The sequence below is a fragment of the Notamacropus eugenii genome, chromosome 1, assembly GCF_028372415.1.
Source record: "Notamacropus eugenii isolate mMacEug1 chromosome 1, mMacEug1.pri_v2, whole genome shotgun sequence".
Classification (NCBI taxonomy): Eukaryota; Metazoa; Chordata; class Mammalia; order Diprotodontia; family Macropodidae; genus Notamacropus; species Notamacropus eugenii.
In genome coordinates, this window is record NC_092872.1 from 60862380 (window position 1) to 60877620 (window position 15241).

Sequence of the window (15241 nt, forward strand, 5' to 3'; positions counted from 1 at the left end):
CAAATGGGGAAACTGAACCTCAGAAAGGTTAAGTGACTTGCTAAGGTCACATATACCTAGTAACAGGCAGTGATAAATTAGATTGAGCCTTGTAGACATCAAATTCATGGGCTTCTTTCTATAGCTTCAAAGGCCAAGATACCATTCATCATTGGTTAAAGGATTGGATGGTAAGCAGTGAACCTGTTTTAGTGCAAAGAGTCACTAGATGTCACACCTCAGACTCTTTGTAAAGATCTGGTCTCAGGGGCAGCTAGGTGGTGCAATGGATATAGCACCAGCCCTGGAGTCAGGAGGACCTGAGTTCAAATCTGGCCTCAGACATTTACCAGCTGTGTGAGTTTGGGCAAGTCACTTAATCCCAATTGCCTAAAAAAAAAAAGATCTGGTCTCTCATAAAAGAAATCACCAAGGGAGTTGAGAGAAAGCCCCTAAAAGTAGGAGTACCAGAGCCAAAGGGAAAAAGAGAGGGAAGAGGGAAATGCTGCTGATATTTGTGAAGAGGATAAGGAGATTTGACCTATCAGACTAGAAAGAAGCAAAGACTATAAAGAACTGTAAGAAGCAGACTGCAAGAAATTTTCTCTTACCTTCCATGTAGGTCACAGTGGGCACATCTGACTGGGTACCTAGGAGGGAGAAGCTGCTGCCTGCTCCTCACTAGCATCCCTCATATGACGAAATAAAATAATAAGTGCCGTCTAAGAATGCAGTGGATGGAGGTACAGGTTGGTGGTGCAGTGGAGAGAGCATTGGTCCTGAAGCCGGGAGGACCTGAGTCCAAATACAGACTGAGATATTTACTAGCTATGTGACCCTGGTCAAGTCACTTGACCCTAGTTAACTAAAAAAAAAAAAGAATGCAATGGTTGGGCTTTCACCAAAGATCACATCCTTACTGTACATCTTTAAGAGAAGGCCAAGAGATCACTCTGAGATGTTGTTGAAGAGTTCATATTTTAAATAGGATGAGAAATCATGTGTCCATCCATAATCAAGCTCAATATCTTGAGGTGGGGTCAAGGTGGAGGGGCTGGGGTTCCAATATCATCCATTTCTTGGTGTGGGTACACAAAGAGAGGGAGAAAATCCATGATTATCCCTGGGCCTTTTGTGGCAGGAAAACCTCTCTGACTCAAGGCTTGCTTTGGTTTGTTTCAGACCTGTGGTTTCATGTTATAGGCAACTCCTGGCATGGAAACTTCCACTGATTCAGATCAGCAAGTGTTCTGTACCTTAGAGGCTGAGAGTTTCCTAAAGTAAGACTGGGGGTGAAGTGCTTTACCTTGGTCACACAGTCGGTATATGTCAGAGGCAGGGTTGAACCCAAGACTCCCTGACTCCAAAGCCATCCTGCTATACTATACTATTACACAGTGTTATCCAATGGGGCATGAGGTTGGGGTGGGGGTAAGTCTTAGCTTTAGAGGTCTGATTTCAATAAGGATTTCAGAGGTTGGGAGGTGGGAGTAAGTAAACAAGGACTATTAGGTTCACTTCACAAAACAGGGACATTGACTGCTTGAGAGAAGAAGACCCTTACATAAGATGCCCTTTCAGGTCAGGCCTACCTGAGAAACCAGATGTTGATTCTAAATCCTGGGATTTTTACCCAGGCCGCTCTCTTAGGGCACAAACATAATTCATTTGAGCCTCAGGTCTGTGTCTTTAAGCAAAAAATATTTTTAAATTATACGAAGGTAGGAAGGTAAGGGTTAACTTACGACTTTGAGGTTTAGAAGCAGTGTCCTGGGTCATCTCAAAGTGGGTACTGGCGCTGCTGCCCTCTGGGGTCACATTCTTGGAGAAGCTTGGAGGGAAAGGGTCTGCGAATACCTGTTCCTCCTGGATCAGGGGGTCATGGCGAGTGAACCAGGTCAAACGAGTGACCTAGGGAGAAGCAGCAGCCTGTGAGGAAGTTCTCTCAGGTTTTTCCCCAGCTCATAAGCCTGTGCATCTGACTTTTTGAGTCCAGCAAGTAGAAGCTACTGCCTGTTCCCCTCCCTAAATCTCACCATCACGAATATGCTTTCAGGACAGTCTTGGGTAGTGGGGAAAGGCAGAGCTCCCAGGTCCACCTGAAGACTCTCTGACCTTGGTCAGCCTCAACACCCAACAGGCCCATTGGGGCCTGAATTCCACAGCCAAAGCCAAACATACCATCTCTTTAGAAGGCGGCTCTGTGAACCAACTCACTGTGATCACAGTGATCAGTGTGACGGCAGACAGGATCATGGAGAAGTAGAGGTAGTGAATGTACCTCACCACACCTGGGCGCTCATCCACCTGGTCACATTGAGGCTGCACATAGATGAAGTCCAGCACCAGCCGGATCATGCCTATAAGCAGACCGGTCAGCAGACCCCAGAAGGCCCCCTGTCAAGCAACAGAAAGTCACCTTAGCGTCCAGAAGTCCTAGTCATTCAACTTAGTGTTCTCCAAATGGCAAAATGCAATGAAATGCTCCCAGCCCCCTTTGCTGTTCTCTTCCATGCTTTAAAAATCTTTTTGAGCTTCGACATTCTACATTAGAGGCAGGTAGATGTCACAGTGGATAGAGTGGTGGGCCTGGAGACAGCAAGATCTGAGTTCAAAACTAACCTCAGATACTTCTTAGCTGCGGCCATGGTCATGAAACCTGCTTGCCTCAGTTTACTCATCTGTAAAATCTGGGTAGTAATAACACCTTCCTCTCAAGGTTGTGGTGAGGATCAAATGAGATACTATTTGTAAAGCAGTTAACACAATGTCTGGCACACAGCAAGTGCTCAATAAATGCTTAGCTCCTTCCTTTCTTCCTTCCAAGTTCTAAAATTCTACGTTCTGTCTTGAAATTCTGATTCTTACATTTTCTACTTTAAGGCTTTACCCTTTTAGTGCTGGAATCCTACGTTCTGTTCTGAGGTCCCTCTTAGGCCTGACATTTTATATTCTTAGTTGGGGAAAGAGGAAAGAAAAACCTCCCCAAGCTGGTGAGTACCCCGCCCCCCCCCCCCCACACACACACATTTGAACCATTCAACTAATCAATCAACAAACAGTAGGGCCTACAACAGGCTAGCAGGGGTGAGGAACCTGCGGCCTCAAGGCCCCTTGTGGCCCTTTAGGTCTTCAAGTGTGCCCCTTTGACTGAATAGAAATACAAAGACAAAAGTGAAATACTTCTGCCCTCTAAAAGCTTATGTCTTCCTGAGGGATTCTTAGCATGTTCACATATTAGCGAGTATAAGACATATGTGAAATGAATATGCAATGATTTGTGGGCATGAGGGGTCACTAACTTCTCAAGGAATCAGGAAAGTCCTTTAAAATGAAGGGGAACTTGTGCCGAGCTTTGAAGGGAGAGAAGGTGCAAGAGTCTTCAAGCCAAGGTGGGATGACCACTTGTTAAGGAGGTCGTGGAGAGGACTCCTTTTTCAGGTATGGGTTAGATTAGGCAGCCTTTTCTGAGATCCTCTCCAATTCTGAAATCCTGGGATTTTTTAGAGGTTTCTTCCTATTTAGAAGTTCTATTTATATTTCTCTAAGGTCCCTCCCAGCTGCCATCATCTATGTTCTAAGGCCCAACATCCCCACTGCAGATGTGATATGCTGTGTGCAAAGGGGGTTTCTAGTGGTCACGTTTGATGTTCTAAGGCCTCACTTCAACTTTGACATTAGACAGTTCTACAAATGTAGAATCTACAAACTCTACCTTTTCATTTGTTCGCTTCCAGAAACAGCCCATGATGAAAACAATGGCCACTGGAGGCTGCAGGTAAGAGCTGATGGATTGGATATAAATGAAGAGCTGGCCACCTTGGCTCGCCTGCACCAACGGGATCCAGAGGATGGACACCACAACCAGCAGCAGCACGAACACTCTGGTCCATTCAGGCCCCACCCAGAGAAAGGCCCAACATTAGCTCTCCCTTCTCCCCCATTACCCATCCATGGGGAAAGGCCTCCCCCTACCCACGGAGCCAGAACACTTCTGGGTCAGCCTTGGAAGTCAAGATGGCAGGGGATGGAAGATGGTATCATGGCACCTTCCAAGTCCAGATATTTGCATATGTTTCACATGTTATGCTTTTAATGTGAAGTTGCAGGTATCCCTTAGTCTCAGTTGTCTCCCCAGTCTCATGGTTAGTGGCCTCAGCCCAAGATTGCCTCCTAGTTAGGGCAACTGAGCAAGATCTCCCCTATGCTTGAAAGAATTCCCTTCCACCTACCCCATGATGGCAGGGGTTGCTAAAAGACCTCTTTCAACCATGATGGAAAAATTACTGATTGGATTCTATCTCTAGGAACTTCAAGTTGGTTACTGCATCTTTCAGTTTTGTTTCCTCCCTCCCATCCAGCATGGATTACTCCCTTAGTCTCCTTCCAAAAAAGCTCTAAGACTTCAAAGAGAGCCAGGATTTGTGGGGTGAGGCCAGAATCACCCCCTCACCTGCCCACAATCATGAGTTCCCATTCAGAAGATTTGGGCCGGAAATGGAGCCAGAGGTCCATGGTGAAGATGGTACTGGAACTATTAAAGATGGAGGTGAGGGAGGACATCAGTGCAGCCACCATAACGGACATCATCAGTCCCCGGAGCCCTGGGAGGCAGAGGAAAGACCACTGTGGAACACAAGTTCCCTCTTGGTAACAGCTGTTCCCTGGGGTTCCTTCTGTTCCTTTCTTTCTTCTCCAACAGCCCCAGGCCCTGCTTTTAGCAATGCCTGCCATCTTGGGGTAGGGGGAGAGTAGGTGGAGAGTCCTCTGAGGGGATGGGAGAGACCTTGATCAGCTCCTCTTAGGATGAGGCCACTAGGTTATCTTCTGTCTTTTGTCTTGTTCTGGGTAGAAAGTGATACTTAAAAGTAACACAGTTTAGTGCCCAAAGCCTAAAGCCAAGCCTTGAACCCAACCTAGCTTGGAGTTTAGATTTATCTGTAGCCAGAACCCAGGGTAGGGCAGTGTCAAACACAGAGCCCATCTCCTTGCTGTAGTCTTCATGGGAGGTGAGGAGGCCTCATACCTAAGGGCAGGAGCTCTAGAACAAGTTTGGGATAAGCGATATCAGAGCATCCAGCAGAGTTGCCGCAGACTCTCTGGCAGATCTCAGGGGAAGCGCAGGCAACCAAATCTGTGAAGGAAAAATGCATGGAAAATAGTTGCATAGGCATGATTTGGCAAAGGCTTAGGAAGCCTGAGCTCTGGGCAGGGGCCAGAAATGTGGGAAATCTAGCAAGACGTGGATCCAAGTCTCATCTGCGCCACCTGCAAGTCTGGTCCCATGTTCATGACTTCATCGGGCTAATGTCAATGGAGACCATGACACTGGTTGCTCAGAGCACAGAATAATCATTATCTGGCACCTCAGAAACTTCCCAAATCTTCTTACTAGATTTCCATACCATGCCATTGAGGCAGGCCCAGAAATCATTAGTATCCCCCTTTTACAAATGGAGAGTCTAAGGCATAAAAAGGTTAAAGAACCTTCCCAAGTTACTTTCCTAAAATGACAGAGCAAAGATTGGAACCCAGGTCTCCTGACTCCCCATCAGAACTGAAGGAAAAAAGGGGCAGAGACAGCTGAAGTCTTTCTCATTTACTTTCCCACAATCCTTCAAGGTTTGGACCCTCTAAGGAAAGAAGAGGTTTTTGAACATCACAAATGGAGTCTCATCATATGTATGACATTCAGAGCTTAAATGCCAAAGAAAAGCATTTCCACACATGCAGTAGAACACACACACAAAAAGGTTCTATATGAAAACATGTCTCCATATCAGACCGCTGGCTTTTTAAAAATATATATAATAATTCCTACACATTACTTTCAAAACTATCCTACTCGTCTCTATTTCCTTGAACTTCTTCTGTCCTCTTGTGTATTTAAAAAAATGACGATGGTCCTCTTTTTCTTTTCATTTCTATTGCTACCCCAACCCCCCATTAAAGGGAAGGATTGGGGAACCATCATAACAAGTGCAGTCAAGCAAAAGTGATTCTACACTGTGTTCATATCCCAAAATGCTGGTCTCTGGATTCTGCACCTTGTGTTCATCACCTCTTAGTCTGTAGGTAGGTCACATACTTCATCAAAGGTCCTTTGAAGATAAGCCAACTCCCTCACTTTACAGACAAGGAAATGAGACTCAGATATATTCAGTTTGGCCAGTGTCACATAGGTAGGAGCTGGAATTCGAATCCAGGTCCTCTGACTCCAAATCTCATGCTCTTTCCAAGGTTTATCCTTCAATCACTTGGGTCAATAGTCTGGCCATAGCTCCCCTCCCACTCCTTCTCACCTGGGAAGAGGACTCTGCTGATCATGCCAGGCAACACCATCAGGAAGAGAGGAAGCACCTTCAAGTATGCAGCCATCAGCGAGCCCCCTTTGGCATGGGAGAGGTTTTTGGCAGCGAGAGACCGTTGGACGATAACCTGTAAACCACAGAGGACGCTTGGGAGGGTGCGGGAGCAGCTTTGCCAGGGGCTGCTTGCTCAGCCTGAGAACAGTCTATGCAAGTGGATTGGAAGAGATGAGCATATTACCAGCGCCATCTTGGTTCATTCTCAATCTGAATGCAACGTCCGGCAAGGAACTTGAAGGCAAAGAGGTCTGAGGTTCCCTCTCTAGGGGAAATTCTTCTAAGTCAACAGAATTAATAATCACATTCCCATCACTTCTACTAACTTTCTTCCCACACAACTCCTCTGATGAAGTATAAGTCAGAAAGAAAATAGAGAGCTCTTAATGTCTACTATAGTTATTAATTTGGCCTCTTAATTATCTGTGGCCTTTCATTGCCCTCTAATTACTTCTTTGGTAGCTGTATTATATGTCTCCATCAGTGTGGGGGTTCTTAGGATCATGGACTAGACTTCTACTTATCTTTCCAGTCTTATTTTATGGTTTTTCCTTAAAGCAGGCTCTATCCCAAACTAGTTTGCTAGCTGTCCATCTCCAGCCCCTGCCCCTTTGCACAGGCAATGCCTCCTGCTTGAAATGCACTCCTTCCTCACCTTGGCATCATAGAATTCTTAACTACCTTCAAAACACACCTCCTACATGAGATCTTTCCCAATGTGCTCAATTGAGTTCTTTCCTGAAATTACTTTATACATGTTCTGCATCTCCTTATCTGTGAATGGGAGCATGGAAGTCAGAGGATGAGAATAGTTTCTTTTTATTCTTTATATCCCTTGGTGCCTAGCGCTGTGCCTTGTAGAGAGCAGGTATTTAATTAATGTTTGTGGAACTGAATTTGATTGAAGCAGAAAGCTCTGGGCTAGTGCTAGGAGGTGATGTTATCTATTCCTAGCAAAGGTATAATGAAGAAAAGAAATAATTGTAATTTAAACACCTACTATGTGCCAAGTACTATGTGAAGTGCTTTACAAAGATTATCTCATTTCATCCTAAAAACAACCCTGTGAGATAGGTGCTGTTTTTAACCATCATTTTATAGTTGGGGAAACTGAGGTAGACAGAGTGACTTACCCAGGTTCACACAGCAAGTAAAGTGTCTGAGGCCAGATCTGAACTCTGATAGGTATCTACTCCAACACCTAACTGCCTCACAAAGGGAGGGAGGGGAAAGTCCTGAACAAGAGGGCAAGATGTAATCAACAGCTCTCTTCCTCATGAGTGAGACATTCATGCTGTTGCTTCTTTGTGGCATTTAACATGCATTGAACACATCTCTTTTCAAACATGACAAAACACATTGAAAGATGAAATAGAAGAGTGTTCCAAAAGTCCCAATGCAGTTTAAGCTATTTAAACAAAAGATTAAAACTGCACTAAGACTTTTGGGACAACCTGTTTGGCAAGGTTAGGTGTTATTTGAGCTCATTAGCAACGTTTTTCCCCCTCCATCCTAGAGGCTACCAGGAACTTTCAATGAAATGAATTTTTTCCCACTGACATATAATCATTGAATCTCAGCATATGAAAGAGGTCATCTAATTGTAAACTGAACAAGAATTCCTTTCAAAATATTCCCAGCTGGTCATCCAGTGACTCCTTGTACAACATCCAGCGTGAAGGAACGCTATCCCTTGAGGAAACTCATTCTATTTTTTGCATAACTGTAGTTGAGCTGAAATCAGACTATGTATAATTTGCATCTACTCATTTTAGTTTTGTCCTCTTGGTATTAAGCAGAATAAGTCCACATCCAGTTAGAGGCAGCTGGGTAGTGTTATGGATAGGGTATTAGTCTTGGAGACCGAGTAGAGGCAGCTGGTGATCAGTGGATAAAAGACTGGGCCTGGAGTCAGGAAGACCTGAGTCTAAATCCAGCCTCAGACACTTCCTAGCTGTGTGCCCTAGCTGGGCAAATCACTCAACCTCTGATTGCCTGACAAAAGGAACCATTAGAGAAGGAAATGGCAAAGATACTCCAGAATCTTTCCCAAGAAAACTCCATGGACTGTACAGTGTATAGGGTCATGAAGAGTTAAACACACCTGAACAACAACAAAAAATGAAGTACGTTCCTCTTATACTGCATTGTCCAGAACTTAATAAAATACTCCAGATGTTTTCTGACTAGGACAGAATACAGGGGGATCATCACCTCCCATAATCTGAACAACATGCTTCTTTTATGAAATTGAAGCTCACATCCACCCTACCCCCCCAAAAAACCCATTACCTTTTTTTTAAGACAGGCAATTGTGTTCCACAACTGACTTATTAAGGCACTAAAACTCTTAGGCTTTCTTCATATGGACTGTTCCCCAGTCATATTTCCCCACTTTTTTGTTCCTCAGATGATTTTGGCAAGAATGTGTGATATTCTATTAAGTCACCACCTTTCTAGCTTTCAGTAAACAGAAGAATTCACTCTGTGAGTCTGCTGGTTTGTACCTTACAGGCTGCCCAATTAAGAATTAGGGTCTTCTTGACTACTTTTAGTTTCTGCTGTAACGGTTTAACATTTGAAGGACAAGGGCATCAACTGATACCAAAACTTGATGTTTTGAAACTTTAGACAAAGATCCCAGTTTAGATCAACCAAAGATCAAAGGGTTTGAGGCCACAGGTGATAGAAATGGAAGGGTCCCTCCAGAGCACCTAATTTGCCTCCCCTTCTTCCTTCCACTCTCACCTTTAGGCAGGTGGATGGTTGAACCAGTCAGGATAGATGGTTGTCTAAATGAGAGGTGGATATTCAGCAACATTCCCAAATGGGGCTGAACCAGATTAAAATGTAAGTAGGAAATATTTTTTAGAAATAAATAAAAATATAACAGATTGTAGATAATGTTACTATGTAGTCTTCAAAGTCAATATGTAGCCCCCAGGGATCCTTATGAACAGTTTAGTGTCCCCTGTTTTTACTTGTGTTCGACACTGCTGGTCATTCCCCTCTTACACTTCTCCATCTAGAGAAATGCTAAGAACTCCCTGGGTTTTTCACTCTGCTGTTGGATTCATCTTAATGATCTTGCAGTTCTTACATTTACCTGAAATTATTCCTGTCTGCAGTTGCTCTGAGTCTCCTCCCATGGTCACTAAGCCCTTCCCTCTTATCCCCCAAATCCTACATGCTTTTTATTTCCACCTCTTTCCTTGAAGTCAGGTTCAGGTAAATTTTTGCTACAAGTATGAAGAAGAAAGTGCTAGGAAATATATTTTGAGGTACTCAAATATTGGCAAATAATCTCATTTTCCCATTTGTTTACATTATAATTTTAAGACATATGTTCCCCATAGAAAAAGATAACTAACCCTTACTACTGAAAAGGTCTTTACTTCAAAGAACTGTGATTTTATTACTCTAGGGAATCCTTCCACTAATGCAGATTGCGACCTTTCTGTAACTTAGAAAATTGATTTTGAGACTTGTTGTGGTTGAAAAAAAAAATTGTTACCCTATAGTTTTAACTTAAGTAGGATAGTTCTTGGACAAGAAACATGGAGTACATTACTGAGCCCATACTTGAAGTCTTTTCAACTTGTCAGAACAGCCTGGGTTTGTAGCTTCCAAGAACCCAGGATCATCCTCAGATCACAAAGAGACATCAGAGTAGGATAATAGTGAAAGTTGACTCCCCTCAAAAAAAAAAAACTTTAAAAAGTCACATCAGAATGCAGCCAGTCTTTTTAAAAATCAGACATTTAACAAAATACCTGTATCATAATATTTATAATCACTTTAAAAAGAGCTGAAACTAGAAATTTTTGCACTGGAGGCGAATCCCCCTAGCACATGAGAGAGATCTCAAATACTGCTAGGAAAGCTACAAGCTTTAGGGGCAGAGAAGAAAGGAGCTCACCTGAAGTATGATCATCAGGGAAAAGATATATTTTCAGGAAAACTGTGAGTCCTCTGATGAAGAGGTTGCTGAGGTCATGAATTGGGGGGGAGCAGAACTAGGTTGGAAGGGGGTTCACTTGCTTCCCCAATAGCTGCGAGGGAGGAGTTGTTCCTGGACCTTCTTATTTTAATTACTTTTTCTTGCTTAGGAGACATTCATTTCATTTGTTTCTATGCCCTAGGGAGACAGTACCCTCTAAATTTCAGTCATCCAGAGCAGTGCCCCTGCTGCCTGTCCTAATTATAGGGCTTTATACTCAAATATATTGAAGAATTGGACTGAAAACACAAGTCTCAACAGTACCAGAATTTTAGTATATTGGAGAAATACTTAGAACATTTTCTGTATTTGCAGAAAGTGCTTTCAAAAGTATCTAACTTTGAACATTCCCTCACACCCAAAAAGACCTTTTTTGGGGGGACTGATTGCTTTCCATCTGTTTTGAACATTGCAGGTAAAATTGTGTTGAAAATGCAACACTGTTCACCCACAAATGAGAAGTACCGTCTCTTTAGATTTATTGCTACCCCCTCCTCATTTTGCTAAACTTGGAATTTTAGAGTGATTTAAACATCTTTAGGGAGCTTAAAGAAGTAGATAAGAACAGAAAAAGTAATCAAAACAGAACTCCAAGAAGAAAAGATTAGAAAGAAATAGGACCTAGAAGAGAAAGTACCTTTAAACAATATACTGTCCAGAGGGAAGATTAATTAACCGAGCCACATGATGCATGGCAATGACTTACACTGAATTGCAATTAGAACTAAATGAAAGTGCTGAAATTGAGCTATGCATATTGAATACACAATAAGTGAGGTTAACCTATACCTGATCAGTACACCAGTACCAAAGTGAAGGGACTGACATTCCAAGAAGGATCCCTGGCCAAGGAAGATCAGAGTTCACAGGGTCTCGGAAAATATGGAAAGCATCATCTCTAGGCAACCCACAGCTGTTGTTGGCACTCCGGTTGCTGGCCACAGCTGTAAAGTATTTGTTCTGCAACCCTTCCATACCACCAACTGCAGCAAAACCTGCAATTTAGAGAAGGACTAAGTCACCTGTAAAATCAGATTGACCCTTTCATCTTCTACGACTGCTGCTTGCAAGATGATGACTGAAGCTGGACAAATGTCAACCAAATGCAGAAAAGCAGAAATATCAAATGCTTCTTTTTCAGACCATAATGCAATTAAAAATTATATGTAATAAAAGGTCATAGAGACATAGATTAAAAGTTAATTGGAAACTAAATAATCTAATCCTAAAGACTAAGTGGTCAAAGAACAAATCATAGAAGCAATCAATTATTTCATTAAAGAGAATGACAAGAATGAGATTACATTCCAAAAGTTTTGCCAAAATAGTACTTAGATGGCAATTCATATCTATTAATGCATACATCAGTAAACTAAAGAGCAGATCAAGTACTTGAGTATGCAAGGAAAAAACTAGAAAAAGAACAAATTAATAATTGCCATTGGAATACCAAAATGGAATTCCTGAATATCAAATGTGAGATGAGTGAAAGTGAAAGCAAGGAAACAATTGAATTAATAAATAAAATCAGGAGCTGGTTTTACGAAAAAAAAAACAAAATAAAAAAAACAGTGGTTAATTTGATTTAAAAAAAAAAGAAAACCAAATTACTAGTATCAAAAATTAAAAGGGTGAATGTACTACCAATGAAGATGAAATTAAAGGAATTATTGGGAGTTATTTTGTTCAGTTAGATACCAACAAAACTGACAATCTACATGAAATGGATGAATATTTGTAAAAATATGAATTGCCCAGATTAAGAGAAGGGAAAAATAGAATACTTAAATAACTCTGTCTTTGAAAAAGAAAATAAACAAGCCATCAATGACCACCCAATGAAAAAATTCCCATGACCAGACTGATTTACAAGTGAACTCTTTCTAAATTTAATTTTTTGGTTACATTTTAAGTTTCAAACTGTCTCTTTCCTTCCCTATTCCTCATTAGAGAAGGATGTCATTTGACACAGATATATAAATACATGTAAAACCATACTAGGCATCTTTCTATTTATCAGTTCTTTCTCTGGAAGCAGACAGCATTTTCCTTCATAGGTCCTTTGCAGTTTATTTGAGTATTTATAATATTCAGAATAACTTACATTTACAATTGTACTTTGAACAGTATTACTGCTACTGTACTCACTGTTCTCTTGGTTCTGCTTATTTTGTTTTTCATTATTTCATGCAAGTTTTCCATGTTTTTCTAAAATTAAACCACTCATCATTTCTTACAGCACAATGGTATTCCATCACAATCACGTACTACAACTTATTTACCATTTCCCAGTTTATGGGCATTCTCTCAATGTCCACATTCTTTGCCACCACAAAGAGAGGTGCTATAAACATTTTAGAACATATAGGTTCTTTCCCCTTTTCCCTGATGACCTTGGGAAACAGATCTAATAGTGGTACTGCTGGGTCAAAGGGTATACACAGTTTTATAATTCTTTGGGCGTAATTCCAAATTACTTTCAAAAATCGTTGGATCAGTTCACAGTTCCACCAACACTGTCCCAGCTTTTTCACATTCCCTCCAATATTTGTCATTTTCTCCTATCATTTTAGCCAATCTGATAGGTATGAGATGATATCTCAAAGTTGTATTACTTTGCATTTCCCTAATCAATAATGATTTAGAGCATTTTATTTGATCATATATAACTTTGATCTCTTCCCTGAAAAACTGTCTATTGATATCTTTTGTTATTTTGCAATCATGCATTTTAACAGAAAATACATATAGTCACCTATTTGAAAATTAAACATTTCCCTTTAGACCAAGAAAATGACACAATCCTCTCTCTGTTCCTATTTTTCTAATTCAGAAATGCATTCCATACATATTCTGTAGAGACAATATCAGCTAAGTGTTCTAAACCACTTCTGTGGTCAAAGATAGGAACATTCTAACCTTGTGAACTATTTGACTATATTTAGTCTCTGGAAAATATTCAATTGTACTTCTACGTATGATGAAAGTCATGACAATCAACAGTAGAAACTGAGGCAAGATGAGATATTTCAGGTGTAAAAAGCAAAAATCACAAAGGTTCAGTTTAGAATCATGCCTTGTTCATATCTTTTGACTGGGAATGACTCATATTCTTATAAACTGGGTAATGAATGACTCATTCATATAAATTTGACTAAGTTCTCTTTGGTTGTTTGTATTATGTCTCAACTAGGGGTTTCTTAAGCTCATGGACAAGATTTTCACTTACCTTTCCAGCCTCATTTCCCTCAAAAGAGGCTCTTTAACCTTATTCCAAACTAGTTTTCTAGCTATCCATCTCCATCCCCTGCACCTTTGCACAGGCAATTGGAATACACTCCTTCCTCACCTCAGAAATATAGGATTCTTAACTACCTTTAAAACACACCTTCTATTGAGTAATGATTCATAGTCTTATAAATTTGACAAGTTCTCTACGTATTTGAGATATGAGACCTTTATCTGAGAAATTGTCTGCAAAGATTTCCCACCCCCAATTTTCTGCTTTCCTTCTAATCGTGGCTACATTAGTTTTGTTTGTACAAATCCTTTTAATTTAAAGCAACAAAAATTATCCATTTTATATCTCACAATGCTCTCTATCTCTTGTTTATTTATAAATTCTTCTCCTATCCATAAGTTGAATAGGTAATATGTTGTATGTTCTTCTAATATTCTTATATTTTCCTTTATATCTAGGTCAGTTTGACCTTATTTTGGTAAATGGTTTAAGATATTACTCTATACCCAATTTCTGCTAGACTGCTTTCCAGTTTTCCCAATATTATTTTTGCCAAATAGTGAATTCTTACTTTAGAAGCTTAAATCTTTGCATTTGTCAAGTACAAGGTTACTATAATAATTTACTCCTGTGTATGGTATGTCTACTCTTTCCCACTGATCTAACCTTCTATTTCTCAGCCAGTATCAGATAATTTTGATAATTACTGCCTTATAACTTAGTTTAAGATCTGGTACTGCTAAACCTCTTTCCTTTACATTGTTTCATTAATTCCATTAACATTCATGGATCTTTTGTTCTTCCAAATGAATTTTCTGATGGTTGTTTTTCTAGCCCAATAAAATTTTTTTTGTACTTTAATTCGGAGGGCATTGAGTAAGTAATTACTTTAGGTAAAATTGTCATTTTTATTATATTGGCTCTGTCTACCCATGAATTATTAATATTTCTCCAATTATTTAAATCTGAGCTTGTTTGTGTATGAAAAGTATTTTATACACTATGTTCATGTTTGGGGGCTTGTTGTGGCAGGTATATTCACATTTATTTTCTGCCTATAGCTTTTTTTAAATGGGGTATCTCTATCTCTTCATACAAAGTTTTATTGTGATATATAGAAATACTGATGACTTATATGGGTTTATTTTATATACTACTACTTTGCTAAAATTATAAATTGTTTCAACTAACTTTTTAGTTGAATTCCTAGGACTTTCCAAGTATATAAGCATATTATCCACAAAAAGATATAGTCTTATTACCTTGTTGCCCATTGTGATTCCTTCAATTTAGTTTCTTCTCTTATTGCTATTACTAGCATTTCTTGGAGAATGTGAATAATATTGGTAATAATTGGCATCCTTGCTTTACTCCTAATCGTATTGAGAAGTCTTCTAGCTCATCTCCATTTCAAATAATGCTTGCTTTGGTTTATAGGTAGATGCTTCCTATCATTTTAAGGAAAAATCCACTTATGCTTTCAACTGTTTTTAATAGGAATGAGTGTTGTATTTTATCAGAGGCTTTTCTGCATCTATTGATATCACCATATGATTTTTGTTACTTTTGTAATTGATATAATCAATTATGCTTTCCTTGTTAAGCCATCTCTGAATTTCTCGTATAAATCCCATTTGGTCACCATGTATAATCTTT

At 40.2% G+C, this 15241-nt stretch overlaps 1 protein-coding gene and 1 long non-coding RNA gene across 2 annotated transcripts in view; one reads left to right on the top strand and one right to left on the bottom strand.

Annotated features, from left to right (window-relative positions):
- The window catches only part of SLC5A11 (solute carrier family 5 member 11), a 47162-nt gene that overhangs the window by 2133 nt on the left and 29788 nt on the right, over positions 1 to 15241 (bottom strand). The window contains exons 9-15 of the mRNA XM_072603959.1: positions 11134 to 11339; positions 6282 to 6417; positions 5006 to 5113; positions 4433 to 4583; positions 3695 to 3863; positions 2161 to 2376; positions 1725 to 1890 (exon numbers count right to left, since the gene is read on the bottom strand). Coding sequence (XP_072460060.1) covers positions 1725 to 1890; positions 2161 to 2376; positions 3695 to 3863; positions 4433 to 4583; positions 5006 to 5113; positions 6282 to 6417; positions 11134 to 11339 — 1152 coding nt within the window. The remainder of the gene's footprint in view (positions 1 to 1724; positions 1891 to 2160; positions 2377 to 3694; positions 3864 to 4432; positions 4584 to 5005; positions 5114 to 6281; positions 6418 to 11133; positions 11340 to 15241) is intronic.
- On the top strand, positions 2889 to 11728 carry LOC140500906 (uncharacterized). The gene is made up of 3 exons (XR_011965970.1): positions 2889 to 2972; positions 3717 to 9194; positions 10760 to 11728. It is a non-coding gene; the product is annotated as an uncharacterized lncRNA (long non-coding RNA).